The 25,505-nt window shown below is 36.6% G+C and overlaps 1 protein-coding gene across 1 annotated transcript in view; it reads left to right on the top strand.

Annotated features, from left to right (window-relative positions):
* The window catches only part of LOC131425860 (low-density lipoprotein receptor-related protein 4), an 85,459-nt gene extending 60,168 nt beyond the window's left edge, over positions 1-25,291 (top strand). Inside the window, exon 10 of the mRNA XM_058588105.1 lies at positions 10,808-25,291. Coding sequence (XP_058444088.1) covers positions 10,808-10,924 — 117 coding nt within the window. The 3' untranslated portion in view covers positions 10,925-25,291. The remainder of the gene's footprint in view (positions 1-10,807) is intronic.
* Positions 25,292-25,505: the final 214 nt, after the last annotated feature.

Below are 25,505 nucleotides of genomic sequence, written 5' to 3'. Positions count from 1 at the left end.
CATCTGAACCAAAAGAACCAAAATGACTAACTTTGGATGTAATTTATAACTTTTTTCTGAAAGAGCTGGAATAGTTTAATCGCAGCCGCGGGAACGAAGTCACCATTTTAGCAATAGATTCAAATGGAATAATCACCGCTATTCTCTACTTCAATCGAATCGGAATATTCCGATCGAAAGTAAAAACTTGCAATCTGTAATTCGGTCGAGCGATGCTTCTTTATAGAAAATTCGTACTCGACCGAGATACAGAATGCAAATTTTCGTGTTCGTCGCATCAGATAAATGTTCCACCGAAGGAAGTCTACAGCGATAGCTTATTCTGAGGACATATAAAGCATGAGGACATATAAAGCATGAGATGGCACGGAATTTCGAAGAACAACTTCGACAAATCGCTGTAGCTCAAAGGTTTGATGAAACTGGAGTCAATGAGTCAGAAAAGATTGTATTTACTGGAACCTGATTTTTTTGAGATGGCATTCCCATTAAAAAAAAAAGATGTGCTTTTGAACTTGTACACCACGAACGTCTTCAGTTTAAAAAAAAAATGTTGGGATACGACATGGCAGTACTTCTCATATATCTCCTACATCATAAAAACGTCAGACATTATAAAACACAAACATATATTTTGCAATTTTGCTTTCACAATTGTTTTTATTTCTCAACCATGAATTTAATTTGTTACAAAACTGTTAAAATGTACAATGAAAGGTTTCTCGCTACAGTAAGCCATGGTCGTCGTCTGTACTCCGTACGATTTGTTGAATATGCTTTCTAGCAGATGACGGTATCCGACGGGAAAGTCTATTTGCTTCAGTTTTTTTGATCGCTTGGTAAAAATACAAGGGAAAAATATTTTTGTACTATTTCTATTTTTTTTATTAATGTAATCTATTTTATGATATTGCCAAAAATTGCGAACGAAACCCAAAGAAAACATTTTATTCTGATTGAAGAATAGTTTGTTTTTGTTTATTTGTGTTGCAAAATAGTTTCTTGGTAACGAGTTTGTAGCAACCAGAAAAGAGTTGCTGGAAATATTTTTTTCTATGATTAACAAGGGGTCGCTATATTTATGGTAACTGGTGGTAAATCGCTCACAAACACTTTTGTCGTGAATACGACTTACGCCTTTTCAAAATTTACCCTCTGAGAGTGTGATAAGTTTTTGATCGTGAATATTTCCTGCTGTATCTAATGAATCAACATAATTCTTGCGACATGCCATCGGAAATATGATCACAATTTTATGATAAAATTTTCGGTTCTGTGACATAATCTCAAATAGTTCAAAGTTAAACTTTTCTTAAATGTTTGGTAGAAACGAGTATCAAAGAGGATAATTCATAAGACGCGTTTGCCTTTCTCGTATTTTGAAAGTTCATAGCTCAGTGATCTGTGGAAGGATTTATATAATCTAACTACCAATAGAATCGTACGTTTTCAACTTGAACGTATATTGCAACAACATTGAAGTTTTTCAATAGTACACTATTGAAAAACCTGTTTGATTTAACCTATGACAGCACCAGCCAATTAGAACGCGAGATGTCTGCATCTATACAAGAGCATCCATATAAAAGTTGAGTGATTCATTTTTCCTACCATTTGCTGAGCAACTGTTCCCGAAAGAAGACACACGAGAGCAACATCGAGGACCTGTCGTCTCACTGTTTCCCGTTGGGTGAACAAGAAAAGGAATTTCGGCAAAGGGGCTGTCCGTACACCGCTGCCAGTAGCAGGTATAAAACGAAATGTCATGTGAGAAATAGCGTCATTTAAGTTAAAGCAGCTACTCTGAACGCACGAGACACAGTCAGCACTATGACACCGAAAACCGGTAGAAAGGCAGCCAAAAAGTCCAGAAAGGCCCATTCAAAGCGCTTTTCAGTGCTAAAGATAATTTTAAAGAACTAGTTGAATTTTGTCGCTTTCCTACCATTTTCAGAGCTATTGTCGAAACAAGACACACACGAGAACCATCTCAGATCTCAATATTTCCTAGCAAAAGATTCATCAAGATGGAAAATAAAATAATTTGTACCGTCACTAACACATTCAATTACGAACGGCAATGAAGATCGTCGATACATTTCAGACCAGGCCATTGCAATTGTCTCGTACTGAAATTTCGAGAAGAAGCTGATATCTTCGATCTTCATAGCTTCAATAAAAATAAACTGCAGCAAATTAAAAAGGAATTGTTTCAAGTTTGGAATATATAGTTGTAGAATAGTAGCTGATTAATGTAACTAATCTGTACTTTAAGGTAGCGCTTCGCCGTGGTCACGGGAGTTCGCTGCCTATCCCGGGGTTTCACGCACTTTACCCAAAATTGTGAGAAAACGGTAAAGAAAACGGAAATTCCAAGAACATACGATTCTAGATAATTAATTTTGCTATCGATTCGTATATAAATTGTGCCTAATAAACGTTTTTATCGAAAGATTTCGTGCGAGTTATAAAAATAAATGAGTTTTTCCTTATTCTTTCGCACGCACACAATGTCAACGCATGCATTGGGGTGTGCAAAATGCCACATGTGGTAGACGCTAACAACATTTCTTTTGTTTTCGTTTTCCGTTCTCTCTGCGTAAACGTTGAATATAGATGAGTAGAAAATGTAAGTAAGTGTTACTACTTTGTAAAATAATTACTATTCATGTTTCAATAGAACGAGAAATCAGTAATAATTTTCATCGTTACTAGCTTTGACGCTTTGTTGAAAACGTAGCACATCCCTACATATGCGAGTTGTTTATAGCGAGAAAAAGAAAAAAATAATACAAAATGTTTAACAAAACTCGCACGAAATCTCGCGAAAGAAAAGCTTTCTAACTGATATTTTTCGCCAAATGCATAGTAAAATCATTTACCTACAATTGTATGTTTTTGATTTTTCGTGAATCGGGTTAGTATTGGAGAAATTTGCAATTTAAGGTGAAATTTCGGCGACAAAGTAAGAGGAAGCAGTGAGATGTCTCGCTTCGACCTGACCACGGCGAAGCGCTACCTTAATGTAGGTGCAACGCTTCAAACTCTATTAGTGAAAAAGGAGAAAGCTTGCACATATCATACAATCAATCAACTAACTGATATTCAAAAAAGTGATGAAAGCGTGTTAGTTTTTTTCGTATTCACGACAACCAGTTATGTCTCTGACACTACTCACCCGCCTTTTTCTTCAATAATCATTAAAATTGATAAGTAGTTTTGATTTTCTACATCTAATCTAATATTATTGCGCTACGAAGTGTGCAGGGGTCCACTGTGCTTCATTTTTCAATATACATTAGACGTAAAACGAAAATTCATTGAAATTAATGTATTCCAATTTAGTTTTACATCGAGGATGGTTTTGAATCGAATTTTTCTATTCAACTTATGTCCATTTCATAGTACTATTTATTAGAAATCGTGTGAACTTCATTATTTTTTTCAGTGTATGGCTTAATTCATAAGAACGTATTTGGTTTTAGGTGTACTGATACCCACATTATCAGATCCGAATCAATTCCGAATCGGCGAAAAATTTTCATTCGGAATTCCATGTGGAAATCATGTGGAATTCCGAATCAATTTCAGCACCAGTGCAACAACCGATTCCGAATGAATTTCGCCTAGAACCGGTTGATTCGGAAATCTGTCGGAATTGAGTGAGAATATGCGGACTGAATTGTCAATTCGTCTTCTTCTTCTTCTTCTTCTTTTCCGATTTTGCACGTTTTCGTGCTGATTTTCAGTTTATTTTTAAATGAAAACATTACATAACTGAATATGCAAATTTAAATCTTCATGTTTTTCGGATATACAGAACTAATAAATAACCAGTTCTTAGAATTCCAACATAAACTGTTGTTATTAACAAAACGGCCTACCTTAGTCAGCATCATCCATTCCTCTAGCTGGAGTGTAGTGAAATGGCTTAAGTCGCTTAAATTTCACACTAACACATTCATAAAATGAGCGAATATTCAATGACATTTGTAATGTCACTGTCAATCGGGTTGATCGAGCAGCCAACTCAGGCGAAAATTCTAGCATTGAACCGATCGAGCACTGAAAAATCACGCAGTCGAGTAAGAATTCATTACGCATTCCGTCATTTCGATGATGTGGGTGTAAAATGTCATCCTTGAAATGAGTTGGATTGGAATTAAAAGAACGGATGAGGAATATTCTATTAAAAGAAAGTAAAATTTCTCGAAATTTAATGAGCACGTTAACATACTTCTTTAGTTTGATCAATTGCATACAAGAATGCATCATGAAATTATATTCAATCATTACACCATTGCACCAAAGCTACACTAACGACCGATTCCAATTTTTGAACATTTCCTGCAAAGCTCCTTTGCTTTGCCGAAAATGCTTCATATAACCGAAACTTTTTGCGTTAGACCTATAGCTTCTTCGGCAAAGTTTTTTCTCGTTAGAAGTTCTAAATCTTTGTAGAAGACATCGTTTTTCTATCTCTCAAGGGAAAAAAGTTGTTGAAATAAACTTATATCGTAGTAGGCTTTGCACATTTTTTATTGTGATCAAATCACGAGGAATATTTTTGTTCATGAGTTCTCCAAAGGAACTAAGTATATTGGATCAACGGTTTAGCAGCTAGAGAATTAAGTTCACGTTTTTGTCGGTTTGAATCGCACTAGTGCCATAGGATGAAGTGGTGTTAGTGGGACGAGGAAACGATCAGGATTTATCATAGTAGATAACACGATCTTATTATTTGAAAAGCTACACGCGATGTTCCTAACCTGAACGCTCATTTGTAGTCGATCTTAAAGTGGTGGAATGAATCATGTACAGTTTAAATTCTTAGGACGGTTATCAATCAATTTCAAACCATTTGGTTTATAATTTATTTATTTATTTGTCGTCAAACTATAGTAGACCATTACATTGTATTGATTACATTTTAACACGTGTGATATTTTCTAAAATAAACATTAATGTGCATTATGTTCTAGGACCTAGGTCGTATTGAATTAAAATATTGTTTGAGCTGGGCTGTCGTCATTGTAAAGTCAATTGCTCCGCAATGCTTATTATAAGTTGACATCATTTGATTTAATGGGCCAAATTTAGCATAGTTGGTACGATAATGACTTATATAGAATATAGCTCGGTTTCGTAATTGTCGGGAAGGTATATAAAAATTAAGTTTAGACAGAAGTACAGATGAATCAACCCGATGTGTAACGATGTTATGTATGAATGAAACCATTAATTGTTCTCGACGCTCTTCTAGTGTGTGGATGTCAATGAGCATGCAACGAGCTTTGTATGATGGTAGAGGAAATCTTGCCCAACCTAACTTACGGAGTGCAAATAATAGGAATTGCTTTTGAACTGATTCTATACGTTCCTTGTGAGTGATTGAGAATGGGGACCAAACAATGCTACAATATTCAAGTATAGACCTTACGTAGGCAATATATAATGTTTTAATCGTGTAAGGATCGCAAAAATTATAGCTGAAGCGTTTTATAAATGCAAGCATGTTATTAGCTTTGCCTATTATCGTATTATAGTGATCGATGAAAGTCAATTTTTTATCTAAAATTACTCCTAGATCTCTAATTCTGATACATCTTTCTACTGTTTGATCGCCTAGTTTAATTGTGATATCTGGTGCAGGCATGGCAAAAACACGGATCCGTTCTGCACGGTACTCACCATCACTCGTGAGCACACCACCAGGAGTATTGAATGCTACGCTTCGTGCCCGTGTTGAAAAACACACACCGAACGCAGTAGAAAAAGCACCCGTACCGGTGGTCGTGTAATTGCCAAGCAACGGTGTTTGGATTTTCGGGCAGCACTGAAGTCGAGTGTTCCTGACTTCGGCAAACACCGAAGCCGAGTGTTTCCGATTTTGCCATATACGTTGCTTGTACTATAAGCACCTATAGCACCACGGTATGACGAAAAATGCGTTTGAATGATTAATTCTTTTTTCATCAATACGCGTCTGATTGAATTCAATTGATTGACATTATAACCAACGCATGGGTGCTCTTCGGTGCCTTCGTGAAATTGAAAACACTCGGCTCCGGTGTTTAACGAAACTGAAAACACGCAGTTTCGGTGTATGCCGAAGCTTGAAGCACCAGCGCCGAAAATTAAACAGCGCCACGAGCACCGTGGCTTCGGATATTGCGTTTCGTGTTTCTCTTTGTGCACTGGCACGCAATGGCATTCTCAATACACGCGGTGGCGGTGGTTATATGGAGCACGCAGTGCAGTGCAGTGTTTGGAATTCTGGTGTGTTTTGTTTCCTACTGAAAGCTATTACTTTACATTTATTGACATTTAGTTTCAAAAGGCTTTTGTTACACCAGACATGGAACGTTTGCACTTCATCTTGAAATACCACCTTGTCTACATCACTTTTTATTTCTAGGAAGAGTTTCATGTCATCGGCATAAATCAACACTTTTATGTGTTTTAAAATAAGAGATATATCGTTTACAAATAAAATGAATAAGAGAGGGCCTAGATGAGAACCTTGTGGAACTCCTGAGGTTACTAGGACATGGTTGGATATCCTCCCTTTAAATCGAACCATTTGCTGACGATCAGTCAGATACGACTCAAGCCATTTGAGTAGTTCAGGACCAGTTCCTATTTTTTGTAGTTTGAATAATAACATAGGTATATCAATGCGATCAAATGCTTTGCTGAAGTCAGTATAGAGAGCTTCTATGTAATTACCCTTATCCATAGCAGCCAGTGAGTAATTGACAAATTCGAGTAAATTTGTATTAGTTGAGCGACCCTTAAAAAATCCATGCTGCATATTAGTGATTCTATTTTTAACTTGATAAAACATCTTTTCATTGATTATCGCTTCAAAAAGTTTAGGAATGCAGGAGATAATTGCAATTCCTCGATAATTACACACATCTGATTTTTTTCCACTTTTGTAAATCGGTACCAAATAGGAGTCCTTCCATATTTTAGGAAAAATACCGGTCATGAGTGATTTATTGAAAAGCCAAAACAAGGGTGTGGCTAGTTCTAACGATAGTTTTTTCATGAATATGGGAGGAATTCCATCAGGTCCGGGACCTTTAGAGATATCTAATTTATTGAGCGCTTGCATAATATCTTGGACGCTAATGTTATGAATATTAATGTCACAAGCATGTTCAGGGAAGAAATTAAAATATTCACGGTCTCGATCCTCTTCGGAAAACGTAGTATAGGTTTCTTGGAAGTAATTTGCAAATAGTGTACAAATATCTTCCGAGTTGTCAGCAATCTTATCCTTGAAAAACATTTTTGGGGGAAAATTATTAGATTTCAGTTTTTGTTTTACGTAATTGAAGAAATTCTTCGGGCAAGATTTGATTTCACTCTCCGTTTTTGAATAGTACTCCTCGGAAGCGATTTCAATTGCCAGATTCAATTGATCACAAGTTTGTAAGTAAGTTCCTAAGTTGACGCTACTACTGTCTCTTTTATATTTTTTATGGGCCTTCTGTTTTCGATTTTTTGGAATTTTTAATGTTATCATTATACCATATTGGATATTTATAGTTAAGTCGTCGTCTGATTCTCTTAAAAGGTACCTGATCATTAATAGTATCAAATAAGATCTTATAAAACATTTCCACAGAAGTTTCAACATTAGACTCCCTGAAAATGGTTTGCCAATCAATGTTACTTAATTTTAACTTTATGTTATCATAATTTGCCAAGTCATACTGAAAGACCTCGTCATACTTATATTCATCGGGTCTATTAGGTTTTGCACGAACATGACATAACCTCACAAAAATGAACAGAATGAACTTTTTTTGACAGTCGACGTGTACTTGTTTACAGTTTAAAAATTCATCAGAAGTTCATCGGTCGAATGTAAAAATTGCAAGTCGCCTCACACTCAACAGATTCATACATATATCGCTCCTAGATGCTGGAAACACATACAGGGCAATCTTTTTAGTTATTTTCACTGTGGAATACGTTTTCAACAGACACTTTTTCGTCATTTTTTCAATTTTTAACTTGCAGTCGCAAAACAAAACAAGTACACGGCAACTGTCAAAGATGAACTTGATTCATCGGCAATTCATTTATGTCGTCATCGTGCAAAACCTAATTATACTCATGAACAAATATGGACAACTCAATTGCAGTGTGAAATCTTTCATTTTTCCATAAGGGGGTAAGGGATTCGGTAAGACAGAAGTCTTCTTGTGAATTTGTTAGTAAAAAATCTAAGTAACAGTTTTGCTGATTTTTAACGTAATTAATTTGGTTGAGTCCTAAGCATGCAACTTGATCAAAGATATATTGGAGGGTTTCATTCTCTCCTACCAGGAGGATGCTCTCATTTTCTGAGTCTGGGAAAAAGTCAATGTCACGTTGATTGAAGTCACCATAAATGTGTACTTTCACTTCGGAAGGAAGGTTAGTTATGATTTCTTCAGCACTCTGGAAAAACTTTTCATATACTTCTTTACGGGTGTTGTTTGGGGGAAAATACACTGAGCAGAAAATATGTGTTTCCTCTGCCAGACGAGTTTTCACCCATACGTGCTCGAATTCTTTAATTTTTCTAGTGGTTATGATCTCAGCATTAAATTTTGTAGAAATAGCAATTAGTACTCCACCACCCGATCTCTTATCAGACATTTGTAAATCGCGATCATCTCTGAACACATTGTAATTATTGCCGAAAACTTCTTCACTCCTAACACTTTCATCCCAGCTTGTTTCTGTAGCTAAGATTATTGCATAAGAACTACTTAATATTTTATTACAAATTTCAGTCATTTTCAACGCACTTTTCATTCTAATAAAATTCTGGCCATAAACTATGACCTCCAATGATGACTTATTAAATTGTGCAGCATTTGGATGATAAGCATTATAATCAATAGAGTTGTCGTCGTTTTCTTCTCCTAAGGGGTGTGTCAATGACGCCGAAAACAAGAGTGTTGAGAATTGAGCGCGCCGTACAAAGTAGCTGACGCACCTTTTGGAGTCATCGGGTTGCATCGTTGCGGCGATCGTCGTGAGTCATTCGCTGGATATGGATTCAATATCTCACCTCTTTGGAATTGAATGGTTGGTCTATTATTTGCTAACGGTCTAGAAAAGCGGTCTTTCGCAGCAGCTAGAAGTACTCTGTCTGGTGGGAGGACGCTGTTGGGTTGTCTTCGTATTAGATGATCATTACTAGGATAACATGAGCCACGAATATTGCAATTCTCATTGTAATTACTATGATTTCTTAAATTGTTGCTGCTGTTGTTTACAGTGTTGTTCATTTTCAAATTCTTGAATAACTTCTTTTGCTTTTTGTGACTTCTAGCTTTTGCAGCTTGTTTCTGCTGATGTAGTCTTCTAGATTCTCGCGCATCGTAGTCACTCCAGTCCGATTTCCATACTTTTTTAGTGCCAAGAAAGCGCCATCCAGAATTATCTACTTTGCATAATTCTGCCGCCAAACTGAGGCCTGAGGCATTGGACACTGGTATTTGCACAGGTTTCTTCGCTGCTACCAAATGTTTTGACAAAGACTTGATTTCGTCAAGAATGTCAATGGCCAATGTCGAACTTACGTTCATGGTGCAGCTGGCCGCAGTATCAAGAGATAGCTGGTTGATATGGTTTAGCTCGTTATTCATATCACGCAACTCAGATGATAATTCGGAAGTCAGTTTTTTTAAGTCATTGTACACGTTTTCCTTCATTGCTGACATTGCTGTATCGAACAATGAGGTGACATGGTTTTTAATGGCAACAACACTGCCGGTCAAGCTGCTATTTTTGTTTATTGAAATCAATTCATTTTTTATAGTCGTAAGCAATATTTCTTGGGCATCTATAGCCTCATGAACTAAGCTTGGCTTCTCTTGTTGCATCGAAAGTTTATGCACAACTTCCGTGTTTGAATGGAGTTGACGTTCAAGAAGCTTTTGTTGTTCAACTAGTCTATCGAGGTCCATTTTTGCGTTAACAAGCTCTTGACAGGACTCACAGCACGGCAGTATATAAGAGTTTACGTCAATAACTCTTCTATCCCTTCTCCGCAGTGAACCCCGCTGAATAGACACTCCAACACAAGTGGCGTGAAATTTTCGTGGGCATCCAACACATGTCCACATAACCGAGTCGACGGTGGTATCCAAAGCACAAATTTCGCAGGTCATAGTGAATAATAAACAAAAAGCAATACTGTTTTGATTAAAAAGCAAATTAAATAAACTCGCGCACCGCGACTCTTGGAGCAAATTAAAAACGCGTCCGAACTGGTTGACGACTGGTTGATAATAGCCGGCATGCATTGTTAAATTTGTAACGAAATGTTAGTCTTGAGACCTATAATTGTTTCCTCAATCTCTAGACAGCCGGATACTGAGAGATACATAGTTATTCTAATTAAAGGTCTATTATGTCAGTTTAACTATTTTCTTCCTGGCGATTAGTCCTATGAGAAAAAGAGACAAAGGATGCGAAGAAACTGAGATCACCACCAAAGGCTTAGAAAATTAAATTCTAAATTCAAGTTAGTAAAAAAAATCGTGTGGGGAGTGTTAAATGTATCGAAATTTAGCGTGACGTAATTTACGCATGATGCCTAAGTTGGAACATAAAACAACAAGAAATTACAAAACTGATTTATAATTATTTCACAAAAATTGTGTCCAATACCACCAATTACGATTATTCTGAAAATTCTTAAACCACATATGCTTCAGAGTTACGGATTTGGTTTGTTTATTGCACAAAATTTAGTCGAACCTAACACTAATTGTTCTTTTCGTCGAATCCCTAGGAGCTGGTCTACGAGGAGAAATTCCTGGGTCCTCCCCATGGCACCGCGACCACCACGCTCATTTCGCCGGCATCATCATCGCAGATCTCCTCGGCTTCGGCAGTTCTTCCAGTGTAATCCAACTGATACAAGAAAACATCGAAAGGTGCACTACTAACGGATAAAACACACAGCTCAAACTCAATCTTACCCAGCGGGAACCGAAGATGATGACAGAAGCATAAAGCAAAACCAAAAAAAAAAAACAAAAACAAAAAAAAAAACGAAAAACTGAGATTAACTATATAATATGCTACCATTAAAATCAATGAAACATATTCACTGACGAGATCGTTCAAGGTAATTCAAGGCAGCTACACTAGAAAGAGATAAACTAAAACAAAACATTTAAAGATGATACCTAAGGTTGAGTAAACAAAATGTATCTACATATAAAACAAAAAAAAAACAGAGAGTTATAATATTTTTATCAAACATTTTTTGTATACAGAGTATGGGATTTTTCTTTGAGTCCTTTTTTACGACACAGCAGCAGCGTCCGGGAAAGGCGCAATCGGGCAAAAGAGAGAAGAAGAAAACATCACGAAAGTTCTATCATTACCTCTTCTTTCGAGAGTTTTTTGTATGTACAGTGAAATAAAAAGTATATGCAAAATATATGTTAAATTGAAGGAAACTGTATTCGCTTCCAGTCGGTGGCAACCGGATAATTTCATGGTTAGCAACCGGGAAACGAACTTATGAAAGCTTTGACAATTTTTGCACAGATGAACAAATTAATGAAAATAAATGCAACTTGCCCAACACATACCAGCAAAACAAAAACAAAAAAAATGGAACATAAAACAACAAACATTAAGAAGCATTATTATGAAACTGGTTGTAATTTTATCAACATTCGCATTCAATCGCAGACATCCCATACGAATACTAGCAAAACCAAAAACTCTATAACACTAGTGGATGGAATAAAGTATAATAGTGGATATAAACAAATGAAAGAAGAACAAAAAACAGAAAAACACTACTATTTTAAAGACGTAAAAACACAGACGCGAGTGTACACAATGCAACTACTACAACTCTCCAACCAGCTGATGTGCATTCATTTTTAGTTTTTCCATCACAACCAATCACGGAAGAAGCATGTAGCTCTGATACCGTGGCAACCGTTTAGTTTCCATGCTGTGTAAAATCACTAACATAATCTGATCACTTTCGGTAGAAAAGGTGGAGCTGAAATTTTCGACTAATATTCATAGATTCGGGCATACACACTTAATTTTATTTACTGAACTTAGTAATATTTTACCGACTTTTACTCAGCTGAACGTACCGCAATCAGTTCAGTAATTTGTTTATTGAAGAACGTTCCGTAAAACTGAAGTTTGTTCGAGCTGTCATTTTTCTCTATACTGATCAGTAATTTGTGATGAGGGTTCGGTAATATTATACTGTTTAGTCAGCACGGGAAGATAACCGAACGTACTCTCAAAAAACAACCAATTAGTTCAGTTATTCGAACAGTTCAGTATAGCATGAAATCAATATTAAATATTTACTTTAATGTTTGAAATTTCGGAAAACACACACCAAAACAATTGAAATTCAAATACATTTTGTTATTTATTCAATAGATAAGTATTTTTCTATAAAATTAAATTAAAGCTTCCGACAAAAAAAAAAAGGGAATTGCATCCATCTACTATTACGATGAAATGTTGTAGAAAGAATTATATTACTTACTGAATAGTTCGAATAACGAAGCATCCAGACATTGAACTTTGTTCAAAATTGACTCTAATTTACTCACTTTGCTAAAATTCAACTAAAATACAAAATGGCGTGCTGGGTGTTTGCGTATAACAAATGGATTCGGCCATTTTTACCGAATGAATGGTTAAAAGTTGATAAACTGCTGATCGTTCCGTACAATTTCTGTCAAATTTACCGAATTATTTCAAAGTGCTAACTGTTTGGTACAAAATTACCAAGTTTTCGGTACATGTACAACCGAATTTCGGGGAAAAAAATATGCGGAATATGTCAATTTGTATAGGAATAGCGGACAATTCGATTATTTAAATCAAAGTGATGATTTTTTCCGCAAAAATATTACCGAACTGAAAATTCGAAAATAAGTGTGTATGGGTCGCCATAGCAAACATTTTTTGTTTGGCCAAATAATTTGCACCGCTGAGCAGGGATGCCATGTCATTTTTTCAAAAATCTGTCAAAAATCAAGTCAAAAACCTGTCTGTGAAAATCTGTGCCCGTTTCCCGTACCATAATAGCAGATCGAAATCAATTTGATGAGCAAAAATAACCGCTTTGTACCTTTTTCTTCAACCGCTCTGTATATTTTGATGCCAAACTGTGCTCGCTTTCAAAAATCTGTGAAAATCTGTGATTTATTCCAGAATCTGTGAAAATCTGTAAATCTGTGATCATTTTCCGAAATCTGTAAAAATCTGTGTCATTTTTAAAATCTGTGCAGAAAATGAAAAATCTGTGAAACACAGATTAATCTGTGAACCTGGCATCCCTGCCGCTGAGTACTCGGTAATCATCTCGTCAAATGATAAAATTGCGGAGTCTCGGCGATCTCAAATTTGACAAACGTCAGTTGTAACCGAACTGTTTGTTCGGCATAATCTTTACTGAATGTTCGGTAGAAGCAGCGAGGTGAAATTTATGAATTACTGAGCCTTCAACAATTAAAAGTAAACAAAGAATTCGTGTTTTTAATCGTAAACACATTCAGTTAAGTATTGAGATTTCATTTTATTTCCTTATATACATACAAAAATATACATTACATTACTCATGTTTCGAGTAGGTACAATTGCAAAATATGCAATTCAGACTAAACGCGGATTACCAAATATGTTGGTTGACATGTCGTCTCAGTTCTTCGATCAGGGTCTGGAAAGTGTTTTTTTATAAATGATTAACAATAATTTTTAGTAATTATATTCACTGGATAGATCGTCACTGGACGCCCTTTATTTTGGACTAATTCCGGAAATTTTCTCCGAAATTTTTCGTCAGAAAATAACTCCAAGCGAAAATATAAAACTTAGATGACAGTTTTCTCACCGAAGTTCGGCTGAAGCTAAGACGTATTTTGAAATTTGGATTGTCAAGTGTTTTTACATCAGTTTGTTTTGAAAAATGTTCCAAACAAACTAATATTTCTCTTTTGAATTTCTGCTCAACGAATGCGAAGAAAACTGCTTTTGCGTCTTCCAGCAATGGTCGTTTTTCTAAGATTGTAACTTGCCCCTTAACTCCGACTTTAACCTGGTTGTGGTCGTTCACCGGGGTGGGAATTAATGGTAATTACATTTTATTTGGTTTGAAATGTTTTTCCGTAAAAGCAAGTGAGAGTTTCGCTTTATTCACTTATTCTTTTATTAATTATCAAGTGGTTCCCACGTGTATCACTCAACTGTTTGTATAAAATGATACCGGGAACCTTCGACTTTCAAACGGAACTGTAAAATCCAAGAAAACTTTTATAATCACGTCACAATAATCGAAAATGAAAGTAAACAAACAGAAACTGTCATTTGCTCATACGGCTATTTAAAAAATCAACCGTGAATTGTCCTCAACACAACAGTGTTCTTCGGTCCTGTACACCCTCATTCAACATAACTCAAAATTAAGTGACACACTATTCAAATACGCAAAACGTGCACGTACTCTAAACTTGAGTTACCACCTATCTACTCATTTTTGAGTTAGAAGAAAAAGCTTTCAAAATTTGAGTTTTTTTTTCATTCGATATATGGAAAAAATATTTTTTTCCAAAAATTGAGTGAGTTTAACTCAAAACTTGAGTTCTTTGGACTCAAAATAAAGACATTCTTATTCGTAAATGTTTATATACAAAGTCATTCTTCTTTCTTTTTAATGGAAAGACCAGAAGAGTGATTCAAAGCCTTTTGACCGGTTTGGAATCGAAATTGACCGATTTTGTAATCCTTATGTTGTACTTCTCACTCAGCATAACTCAAACCACAAAATTTCCAATGAAAACATCTATGATTGATAATTTTTGGTTTCAAAAATCAAATCTAAAAACGACAATAAAAAATCGACAACTTCTTGCTTCCTCAAATTCGATGAGAATATTCCGATAAAGAAAACGCATTGAACTGCTAGAAGTATTTTTTTCACTCAAATGTTTGAAAACTCAACGCTTACTCTATTGTATGAATAAATGCGAGAGAATTCATATCCTGAGCAAATTTTACTCAAATTCATACTGAAATTTTGACATATTGTTCCAGTTCATGAATTTGAGTGATCGGAACTCAAATCATGAGTTATGTTCAAAGAGCATGTAGTTCCGGCCATGAGTTATGTCGGCCGTATCGGATGAGATTTGAAAGCGGACTGTGAACGACAAAATCTTAATCGGCAATGACGTGACACCGGATTCCCGTGGGATGGTCCGGAAAAAATATCTTCCACAACTCAACGCTTTAAATAATAGAGATGGACAATTCGCTCCTGAGCTGTTCCAGTGAATCGAATCATAGAAGTGAACTGACAGCTCACAGCTCTTTTTGAAAGACCCGTAGCTCACTGGCTCACTCAGCCACGTTATTGAAATGACGGAATGAGCAATGGATTCTTATGTACGATTTAGACGCTTCGACTTCTTCCATCACAGTCAACCTCCGTCACTGTCACCGTCAACATTAATAGCATGTATTCTTACGGAGCCATTCACACGTAACGTCACCGTCACGGAACGTCTTGACGGATGGAGCGTGTGAAAGTTCCGGTAAAGAAAGTATTAAACTAATTTTGATGGAAGCTGACGTTCCGGTGACGGTGAGGAAAGAAGGCGGACCTTCTGAATCGTACATTACTCGACTGCACGATTTTTCAGAGCTCGATCGGTTCAGTACTAGAATTTTCGTCTGAGTCGGATGCTCGAGCAACCCGATTGACAGTGACATTACAAATGTCATTGAATATTCGTTCATTTCATGTATGAGTTAGTGTAAAAGTTAGGTGACTTACGCCATTTTAATACACTCCAGCTGGAGAAATGGACGAATTTTCTCGCCGATTCGGAACTCATTCGGATCTGATAATGTAAGCATTTGCTACCCAGCTCACCGCATCATGAAGAAAGGAAAGAGCTGAACGGATCTTCTGTTTTTGAAGAGCGAGTTCTATACGAATCCTTCTCTTACCTTTCACTCAGTAGGCTATCCAGAGATGCCAGGTAAAAGTTTCAAATATCTTCAGACAGGATTGGAAAAGTCTGTATATCCGAAAAAAATCTGCAGTCAGCAAGAATGTCTTGCTGGCAGCCATTTCTCTATAAAGTATGATACACTAAACTGATTTGGCGAGCTAAAAAAAACGACAATTTGAAAAGTCTGTAAATTTTGGCGAAAGTCTGCGAAAAACTCGATTTTCAAATGTCAGTCTGTCTGCACAACAAAAAATGTCTGCAACACTATGTACGAAATCTGCAAATTTACAGACAAATCTGCAGATCTGCTTCGGAATTCCATGTGGAAATCATGTGGAATTTCGAATCAATTCCAACTAGAGTGCAACAACCGATTCCGAATGAATTTCGCCTAGAGTGCAACAACCGATTCCATCCTTGCAGAGGAGCCGTTTTCGCAGATATTAAACAAATCAGCTGTTTTTCAAAGATGGGCGAATCTTACAAAAGTAAACAAATCGAGTTTCTCTCACCGACCAACAAAAGCTTCAAAATTCTACAATTTTGCCTAAAAATTCGGAAGCTACAAAAATCTCAATATTTGTAATCCAAAGATCTAAAAAAGGCGAAACTGTCATTCCATTTGTTTACGTAAGTTTCGTCCTCCGTGTTCCATGCCAACAAACAGGGCGATACTTCAATCGTTAGTAAGGAAGGGCGAAACTATTTATTTTCTTTATTTTAGATGGTTTCCGAACCTATTACTACTGGAAATAGTATCAGGAATCAGGAATCAAAACAAATTGGCTCAAATGGCACGTTCCCCTTGATATTTGGAGATTTGTGCCTTGCCATCAATATGTTTTTAGCATCATTTTCCCGATATATAAGAGGGAAGGATTGAAAGGAAATGGTAAGGGTTGGACTAGGAGGATGGGAAAAATTGACGACACAAAAACACATAAAAGCAGAAGTAAATTCTGCACCCCTAAGGGATGCTGAACAATCTGCTGAGGATCACATTTAGTGGAAGCAGAAGGAAATTCTGAACCTCTACGAGGTCCCGAACAGTCTGCTGTTAATAAAACCTCCAACCCCCGAGAGGATTTAGAGATCTTACAAAAGCGACACCATTCTGCACTCCCGGAAGAATGCAGAACGACTCGCAGTATGTACGAGCAGAAGTAAATTCGGTACCCCCTATAGGATGCCAAACAATCTGCTAAACCCTATTTAAGGTGAATACAGAAAGGATTCATTCACTCCATGAAGAACGATGAATCCTTCTGACTATAGCTCCTTACCACATTGGGTGAGAAACGAGAGAATATCCTTCAATTTTAGCTCCGCATACACAGACTCAACCATGTATGGAGAACCAAAAACCCGGATACGTAGCTGCGTCAATGCGGGACAGTTACATATCAGATGATATGAAGTACCGTAATCGCATTCACACAAATCACACGAATAATACTCAGCACGTTGAATAGTAGCCATGTGATAATTGAGTTTGCAATGTCCAGTCAGAGCTCTGACCAGAATACTGCAATGATACTTGGAGAAATGCAGTAGACACTTTGACATTTTCAGATTTAAATCTGGTAGAAATGCTTTTGTCTGAGCGCAAGTTTGCAAGCTGCGCCAGTAGCTGCCATGTTTGGATGCAGCCCAAGAACGAATCTTGTGCGTTATCCAACTAGTTGAAAGTGGTAAAGCTGGTTCAGGACCAACGAAATCATTCGTTGCACCAGCTCTAGCCAACTCATCAGCGGATTCATTTCCAGTAATACCAGAATGGCCGGGTACCCATAAGAAGTAAACAGCATTTGAAATGCTGAGGTCTTCAATTTGAGTTCGACATGCGATCACTAGATTCGACCGTGAGTCATTCGAACTGAGTGCTTTTAAGGCTGCCTGACTGTCGGAACAAAAATAAATACGTTTACCACAGATCCTCTGCTGAAGTGCCGATTGTACTCCTCACAGAATTGCGTAGATTTCTGCTTGGAACACAGTACAGTATCTACCAAGTGAATGAGACTGCTCCAGCCTCATTTCACGACAGTAGACACCAGCACCAGCACGACCATTCAACAGAGAACCGTCCGTAAAACAAACTATGTGTTCATCAAGTTGTCGTTCCATACAACCAGACAACCATTCCTAACGAAGAGGATAGCTCACATTGAATGTTTTAAAAGGAAAACTGCATGTGAGAGTTAGGTCACTAGGAGCGACTAAATACTCATCTCACGTAACCATTTGAGACCACAAGCGAGTGTGGCTGGTAGCATAATCTAATGGGTTACTGTTCCAAAGCCCTGTAACCCTAAGACGGTATGCACAAGATAATGCTTCTTGTTTTAGGAACACATGTAGTGGTTTAATACACAGTAGCGCCTCTAGAGCAGCATTAGGAGTTGTCGTGAATGCTCCTGTCATCGCCATTAGGACCATCCTTTGGAGATGAGTTAGCTTTGACTGAACTGTCGCGACTTCTCCTTTCTGCCACCATACAAGACATCCATATGCTAAAATTGGTCTAACAATAGTTGTGTAGATCCAATCAATGTATCTGGATTTGAGTCCCCATGATTTTCCAAAAGCTCGTCTGCATTGGTCGAAAGCCATGCAAGCTCTTTCAATCCTGAAGTCAATGTGAGCAGACCAATTCAGTTTTGAGTCAAGAATAACCACGACGTATTTAACTTGATCGACCACAGTGACCTCTGAACCAAAGAACTGCAACGGACGAGCTCCTGTAATTATCCTACGATGAGTGAAAAGCACCATTGATGTTTTGCCCGGATTTACAGATAATCCAACCTGACAACACCATTGTTCAACAGATCGCAGGGCTTGCTGCATTAAATCAAAGAGAGTGTTAATGCTTATACCGGTCATCAATATATGATAATCGTCGGCAAAACCATAAGTCGGAAATCCAAGGTTATTAAGTTTCCTTAACAAACCATCAGCGACTAGGTTCCATAAAAGTGGGGATAGTACACCACCTTGAGGACACCCACAGACACTTAGCTTTCTAATCTCTGCTTGCCGAAGCGATGAACAAAGAAGTCGATTGCTAAGCATTGCGTGTATCCAGTAAGGGAAAAACCCAAGATATTCCGTTCACGACTGCAATGTTTAACCTCCTGCAGCCATTCAGCCATCAGCACGGAAATACACCTTGACTTAGGAGTTCCTATTTTTGTGGCCTTTTACGACATGGAACAGGAAACCAGTGGATCAATTCTTGGTAAAAAATAATTCCGCCGGATGCCACACGGCTTACCTGTTTGGTGGACTTATACCACCGGTACAGGTGGACCGTAGCGTTATTCTTAGCCAGTTGGGAAACCGCTACCGACACTACACGGCTATCTAGGCTGCTCAGAGAGGGAAGTTGACATTGATGGTCAACTTCCATGGATGGCCGAGCAGCCGGAAAATGTCTGCAACACTATGTACGAAATCTGCAAATTTACAGACAAATCTGCAGATCTGCTTCGGAATTCCATGTGGAAATCATGTGTCATTCCATTTGTTTACGTAAGTTTCGTCCTCCGTGTTCTATGCCAACAAACAGGGCGATACTTCAATCGTTAGTAAGGAAGGGCGAAACTATTTATTATCTCTATTTTAGATGGTTTCCGAACCTATTACTACTGGAAATAGTAAATGGGACGATACAATTAATCGCTGATTTATCTTAGTCGCGAAAACCAACTGATTTCACGAAAAATACGCAAGGGCGTAACTTCACAATTCACACAGGAAGCATAAAAGTAAACAAATCGAAAAAGGGCGAAACTCCTTCTATGTTGATTTATTCAGTAGATATAGAAGGAAAGTGGTAAAATTTGCATGCATTTTAAAGATGATCCAACAGTTCATCGTCTAATCAAAAATTGATCTGAGAATATACGAAAATTTCTAAATAGGATTTGAAACCAAAGTCGAAACATTCATCGACGTTTTTCTCCATTCGCTGTCAATGTTAGATTCGCCCTTCTTTAGAAAACAGCTGAAATGTGGCATAATAATGATAATGGTTTTCAAAACCTCGTCCTTTATTCGATTGTGCTATTTGTCTACTCTAAAAAGTTGGTCGTCTTTGACAGATATACATTTGTTGATGCTTTCGATGAACAATGAAATAACAATTGTCACTAAGGAATTTTACCAGTTGAAAATGCAATTGGCCTCAATCCAACAGCCGACTAATTTTTCTTTTGGCTCTAATGCTAGTTAATTTCAATACAACAGACAGCGATGCCAGGTGAAATTTTAGGCGTCTGCGTATTAGAAATGGTCCTATGCGACCTCAATATTTAGAAGTATGACGAAAAAACCAAACGAATACCCTACAGTAATAGCAAAAGTCATTAAAATGGACGATTGTTTATAAAAATTTCGAAAATCTGCACAAAAGTCGGCTTAATTGCAAAGTCTGCTAACAAACGAAATTGCAAATTTACATACCAATCTGCAAACCTGGCATCAGTGGTTCTGACGCTCATTATTGCGCTATCCTGCGACGATTCCGTCGTATTCTATGTCCAGCTGAAAACCACTATAAAATGAAAAGTACGTACTTTTGAATATTTATAATTCTGACAGATGCTGAGATTATGTTGGTGATTTTACAGCAACCGAAACAAAACGCTTCATTCGAATGTGTTGATTCTAGTTTTGTTTATAGGGGAAGCAGGGATACGAAACTCTTCGGAGCTAATCATAGGAAGCCATCACTGTAAAATTTTGGAATCATACCGTTTTCTACATGCTACATGTAGATAATTTTTGGTACTTCACAATAATTTTGTGGAAGTTTAAAAACTTCGGTCACAAAGTGAACCCTTGTGTCATATTCAAGTTATTTTCAATCCCTTTTCAAAAGATGGGAGAAAAACTGCGGTAAAAATTCTTCGACATATGCTTTCAAATTCAGTTTTGAATTATCAAATTAGGGAATAATCCTTGTGATATTTTATTTTGTAAAGAATTGAACCTCTAATTGAAAAAAAATCCGAAAATTTTGCAGAATACTTTTGGTTCTGTTGTTTTGAAACATTTTACATTTTTTTTAGTTGTGAAATCTTACTCTGCGCCGAAGTGTAAAGTTTGTGAAGAATCAGATAATTTACAAATTGTTGGAAGTGCGCTGTCATTTCGTTGTTGGGCGAATAACATTTTTCTCGATCATCAATCGATAGTTAAGCGATGGTCAATATGATTCCCTCTTCCCCTATTTCAACTATTCTATCAACTAACAATAAGCAAAAATGAGATTTGAAACAAACAAGAACAAACTCTGTCGTTAATGGTAATAAACAAAGATGAAGAATAACAATATATATGAATGTTTTATATATTTCTGGTTTTTATACATATCCTGCAATTGAAACGTCGAGACAAAATATGCATGTAAATTGAACCTTCATATAATAGATGACGGCAAAGCAGAAACCGTTGCTTGGATTATGTTCCTGAAAACGAAATTCAAATTCCAAAACAAAATTCAGTTCCTTTTAAAAAAAACATTTTTTTTTTGTTTTCGTCATAAGTTTTTGTTGCAAATTTTTGGAAACATGGCTGTGCGTTGTTTTGATGCATTAATTTCAGTTTCTAGTTCCTTAGAGTGGCGGCGGGGTCTTTCGTTACATTGACCGAAACGATCCACCTGGACTGAGGGTTGCTCCAGATTGGGGTCATTTCGGCCAGTATCAATGACATATTTTTGTATATTATAGACAAACTGAACTAAATAGAACAAATGTTACCCGATGTAAATAATGAATAAAATACCAACAACAAAAAAAAACAAATCAATGGTAAAAGCACCTATTATTTTTAAATCTTGAAATGATAAAAATAAAAAAGGGAGAAAAACCGGTTGACATTTTAATGAGGAATTTGTACGAAACCGGCAAACTGCAAGAGATTACAACTACTTTGTTTTCGGTTTAAGGATAATCATTCCAGAAAGATACACGTAATCTATAAAGCATACAAATTAACTATAAAAAACACAAGTTAATACAAATCAACTGACTATTTAGGATTAAGAGAACATAGTAAAGGAGTCAAACTCAAGAGAGAACAAAAAAAACAAATGTCTTCAATCTATAAGATTGATGAAGAATGAGAAATTCTTGTTTGCAATGAGACAACAAGATGAAGAGAGAGAAAAAAAACCACTAATCGTTTTTTAGAAATACGATTTTTTACTGTAACTATGATGGTAAAATACACACAGAAAAATTTAAATTAAAACAAAAAGCAAAACTGCAAACGAATTAAAAACTTAGTGTAAATAAGAGCAATTTCCATAAATTGCAACAGCAACAACAACAACAAAACACAAACCGATTGTAAGATTAGCTTCAACTGGAAAGTTACACTTTAAGGAAGGTGAAATCAAGTGAAACAATGTGCCAAAAACTAGACGGAAGATGGCGGCGCCGCGAGCGGGTTCAGCTGTCAGACATTCGCAACAATGTATGACAGTTGCTTACGGCTCTTTTGGCGTTTGGTGGGATGAGATTTGAAAACATCACGCCGGAAAGGTCTACGTCTACGCGGTTATTCAACTCTATTCTTATTCTGGGTAGCCCCCGTAGAATAAGGTTGATCTGCCTAAAGTGAAGTTTTTTTTTGTAGGGTAGGTTCGATCTTTGCAAAAATCATGCATCATAGTCAATTCTGAGTTGATTCATTCAATCAAGTTTCGATAAAAAAAAACAAACGAGACTGCTCTAAATATGGGCAAATGTATTCAACAGGCAAACCAGGATTTACACAAACTTACTAGTTTTTGGATAAAAGTTTTCAGAATTGAGTAGCACTGAATAAGAGTGTAGACACCGTCAAAAAACTCATTCAAAATGACAGTGCGCTCTGATGAACTTCAAATCTCCATCCACCGAAAGAAAAACACGCACAGTGGCTTGTTTATGTGCGTGAACACACGGCGAGCGTCCATCTTCGAGGAGTCAAAACTGTAAAATAAAAGATGTCTGCTCACTTAAAAATAAAACGTTTATAAAGCGATATTTTCAACTAAATGGATGAAAGACTGATTTGCTTCTGAGTTATGGGGATCGTGAGTTTGTTTGTGAACATTCCGGCACGGTCTGTGTGATTGTGAAAATGTTCTGTCAAACAAAGATCACAATGTTTTTGTTTATTTTTATTTTTGTTCGTTTCTGCGCGGTGTGTCAATTCTTCCTATGTATAAGTGTGAAGAGGTACTAAACTATAGCGCCCTAGAAGTCACTTTCGTTTCTGTTCTCTGACCTACAGCCTAATTAAAATCGGCAGTTCGATTTCCAGAACTCCAAGGGAGTAAAATCATTATGTAGTTCGAAAATTCAAATCATCAAATCTTTCCTCCAGTTCCTTTCCAACACTCTACTAACAACTTTGACACCGCGCATAATGATTACTTTTAAGGAAACGTTTCAAAAAACTATACTCTAGTCATCAATCAGTAATATCACATTTAATTTGATAAACATATAATGAATATAAATTTGCTCATAAAATCACTGTATAAATTTGACAATATAGAAATCAAACACCGAGAAAAAATGAGAAACATGATTGATTTAATGAAAAAGAAAAAACTAAATAAATCAAAACCCTAACCCCTTTTGGAACCGAAACCCGAAGAAATAGAAAACCCAAGTACAACCCTGACTAAGAATCACGAAGGAAGGAAAATATCGCGACTTTCGGATTGTTCCGGACAACCTACAGGCCCGGTGATTATACTCACTCAAAGGGCTCTTGTTTGAGTATAATCGCAAGAACAGCCTACTGCGAGGTAGAGCTGCACGTTCCGCTAGCTTCTCCATCCGAAAGTCAAAGCGAGCCAGCTGTCAGTGTGCAAAGTGGTCGAACAAAAGGTATAAACACAAAGGGCAGGTTAGATTAATTTCCGGTGAAGAATTTCCCCCCTTCCTGGTGGAAATCAAAACACACAACAAAAAAAAACTTTTAAATCGAACCCTCTAATAAAGGTGCGCGTTTTAGTGCATACCAAAACAACAACAACAACAACAACCGATTGAGAGACATTTTGTTAATTACAGAGCAAACAGAACAGAATAGCGAGGGAAAAATAAAGTGGTGCGAGTACACCAAAAAGCTCAAACAAACGTGGTTTTAAATTTGCTACTGAAGCGAACTGGGGAGCGAAAGCACGAATTATAAATGAACAGATTATATTTATAAAAGTTATCAAAATTCGCTCATCTGCAGGGCGGCGATGGTTCAACTAAGAGGAAGTTACTAGTAGTAGTAATAAAGGCCTCCGCAGCCTACCAAACGAGATGCGAATGATGAAATGAAATGATTTATGAGTTTAAAACAGTGGTGAGGAGCAACAAATACAAATACTTTATTTTTTATAAGAAAACAAATGAAAAAAAAACTAGAAAACTCATTGAAAGTATAAAAACACACACACATACAAGGGAGAGAATAAAGAAATCGTTTTGTTCTAAACACGAAAAAATAAGAGAAACAAACTAAAAGCATAACAGCAAAACTATGAAGAAGAAGAAGAAGAAGAAAAAACGAAATATAGTAGCCTAAGTAACACACCCAACCCGGAAGATTCGACGGAACGAAATAATTATGCCTCCAAATTTGTGAACGTCGAAACCCTCCGAGCATGTCAAATGTGTGTGTCGCAAGCACGCTATCAATTGTTGTTTTTAAAAAAAGAAAATAAATATGATTTTGGTGCTTTGGTTGGGTGTGTGCCGTCAATTCAGTAACACTCATCAACTCATCAGAAGAAGCGAAGCGCATTCACACGCGCCGAATGATTGTGTGAGTGTGCTACTGAACAAATAAAAAAAGAAGAAGAAAAACCATTTTGTTTTGTTTTATAAACAGTTACAAAGAAAGGGAAACTTTGAAAACATAGCAGTGTACACATTAGAGAAAATACAAGGAAATTCAAAAAAAAAAATCACGTCAAAACGAGAAGAAACTAACATGCTGTGAGGAATTAAGATGCAAAACAAAAAAAAAACATATGAAGCAACACAACATAGTTGAAACAAACATTGAATCGAAATAAAACCAATGCAAAATGAAGTAATTATGAAGGAACGTGCGAATGAACGGTTTGGTACAGCTGAATGATTAGAAGCAGAAAACAGAAATAGAATGAATTGGTGAGGGCAAAGCAAGACAGGTCAAAGCAAACGAGTAGTCCTGTGAACATAAAACATGAAAAATTAATAAATGTATTTTAAATGTTACTCCGCGTTGGGTTATTGTGAAAGAAATCTCATTACACATTTTTTCAATGTTAGGAAAACAGCAATTGTTGTAAAACGTAAAGCAATTTTCTTCGCTGTCGTCGAACAGAAATTTAAAAGACCAATATTAGTTTGGTACATTTTGCCTAACAACTGTTGTGTTTTTTTAAAGGTTCATCTAGAAGTAGCGTACTAAACTGCTTTAGCGTTTTCC

Source organism: Malaya genurostris, chromosome 1 (assembly GCF_030247185.1).
Source record: "Malaya genurostris strain Urasoe2022 chromosome 1, Malgen_1.1, whole genome shotgun sequence".
NCBI lineage: Eukaryota > Metazoa > Arthropoda > Insecta > Diptera > Culicidae > Malaya > Malaya genurostris.
Note: the sequence above shows the minus strand (reverse complement) of the source record. Positions and strands in the feature narration are given on the sequence as shown.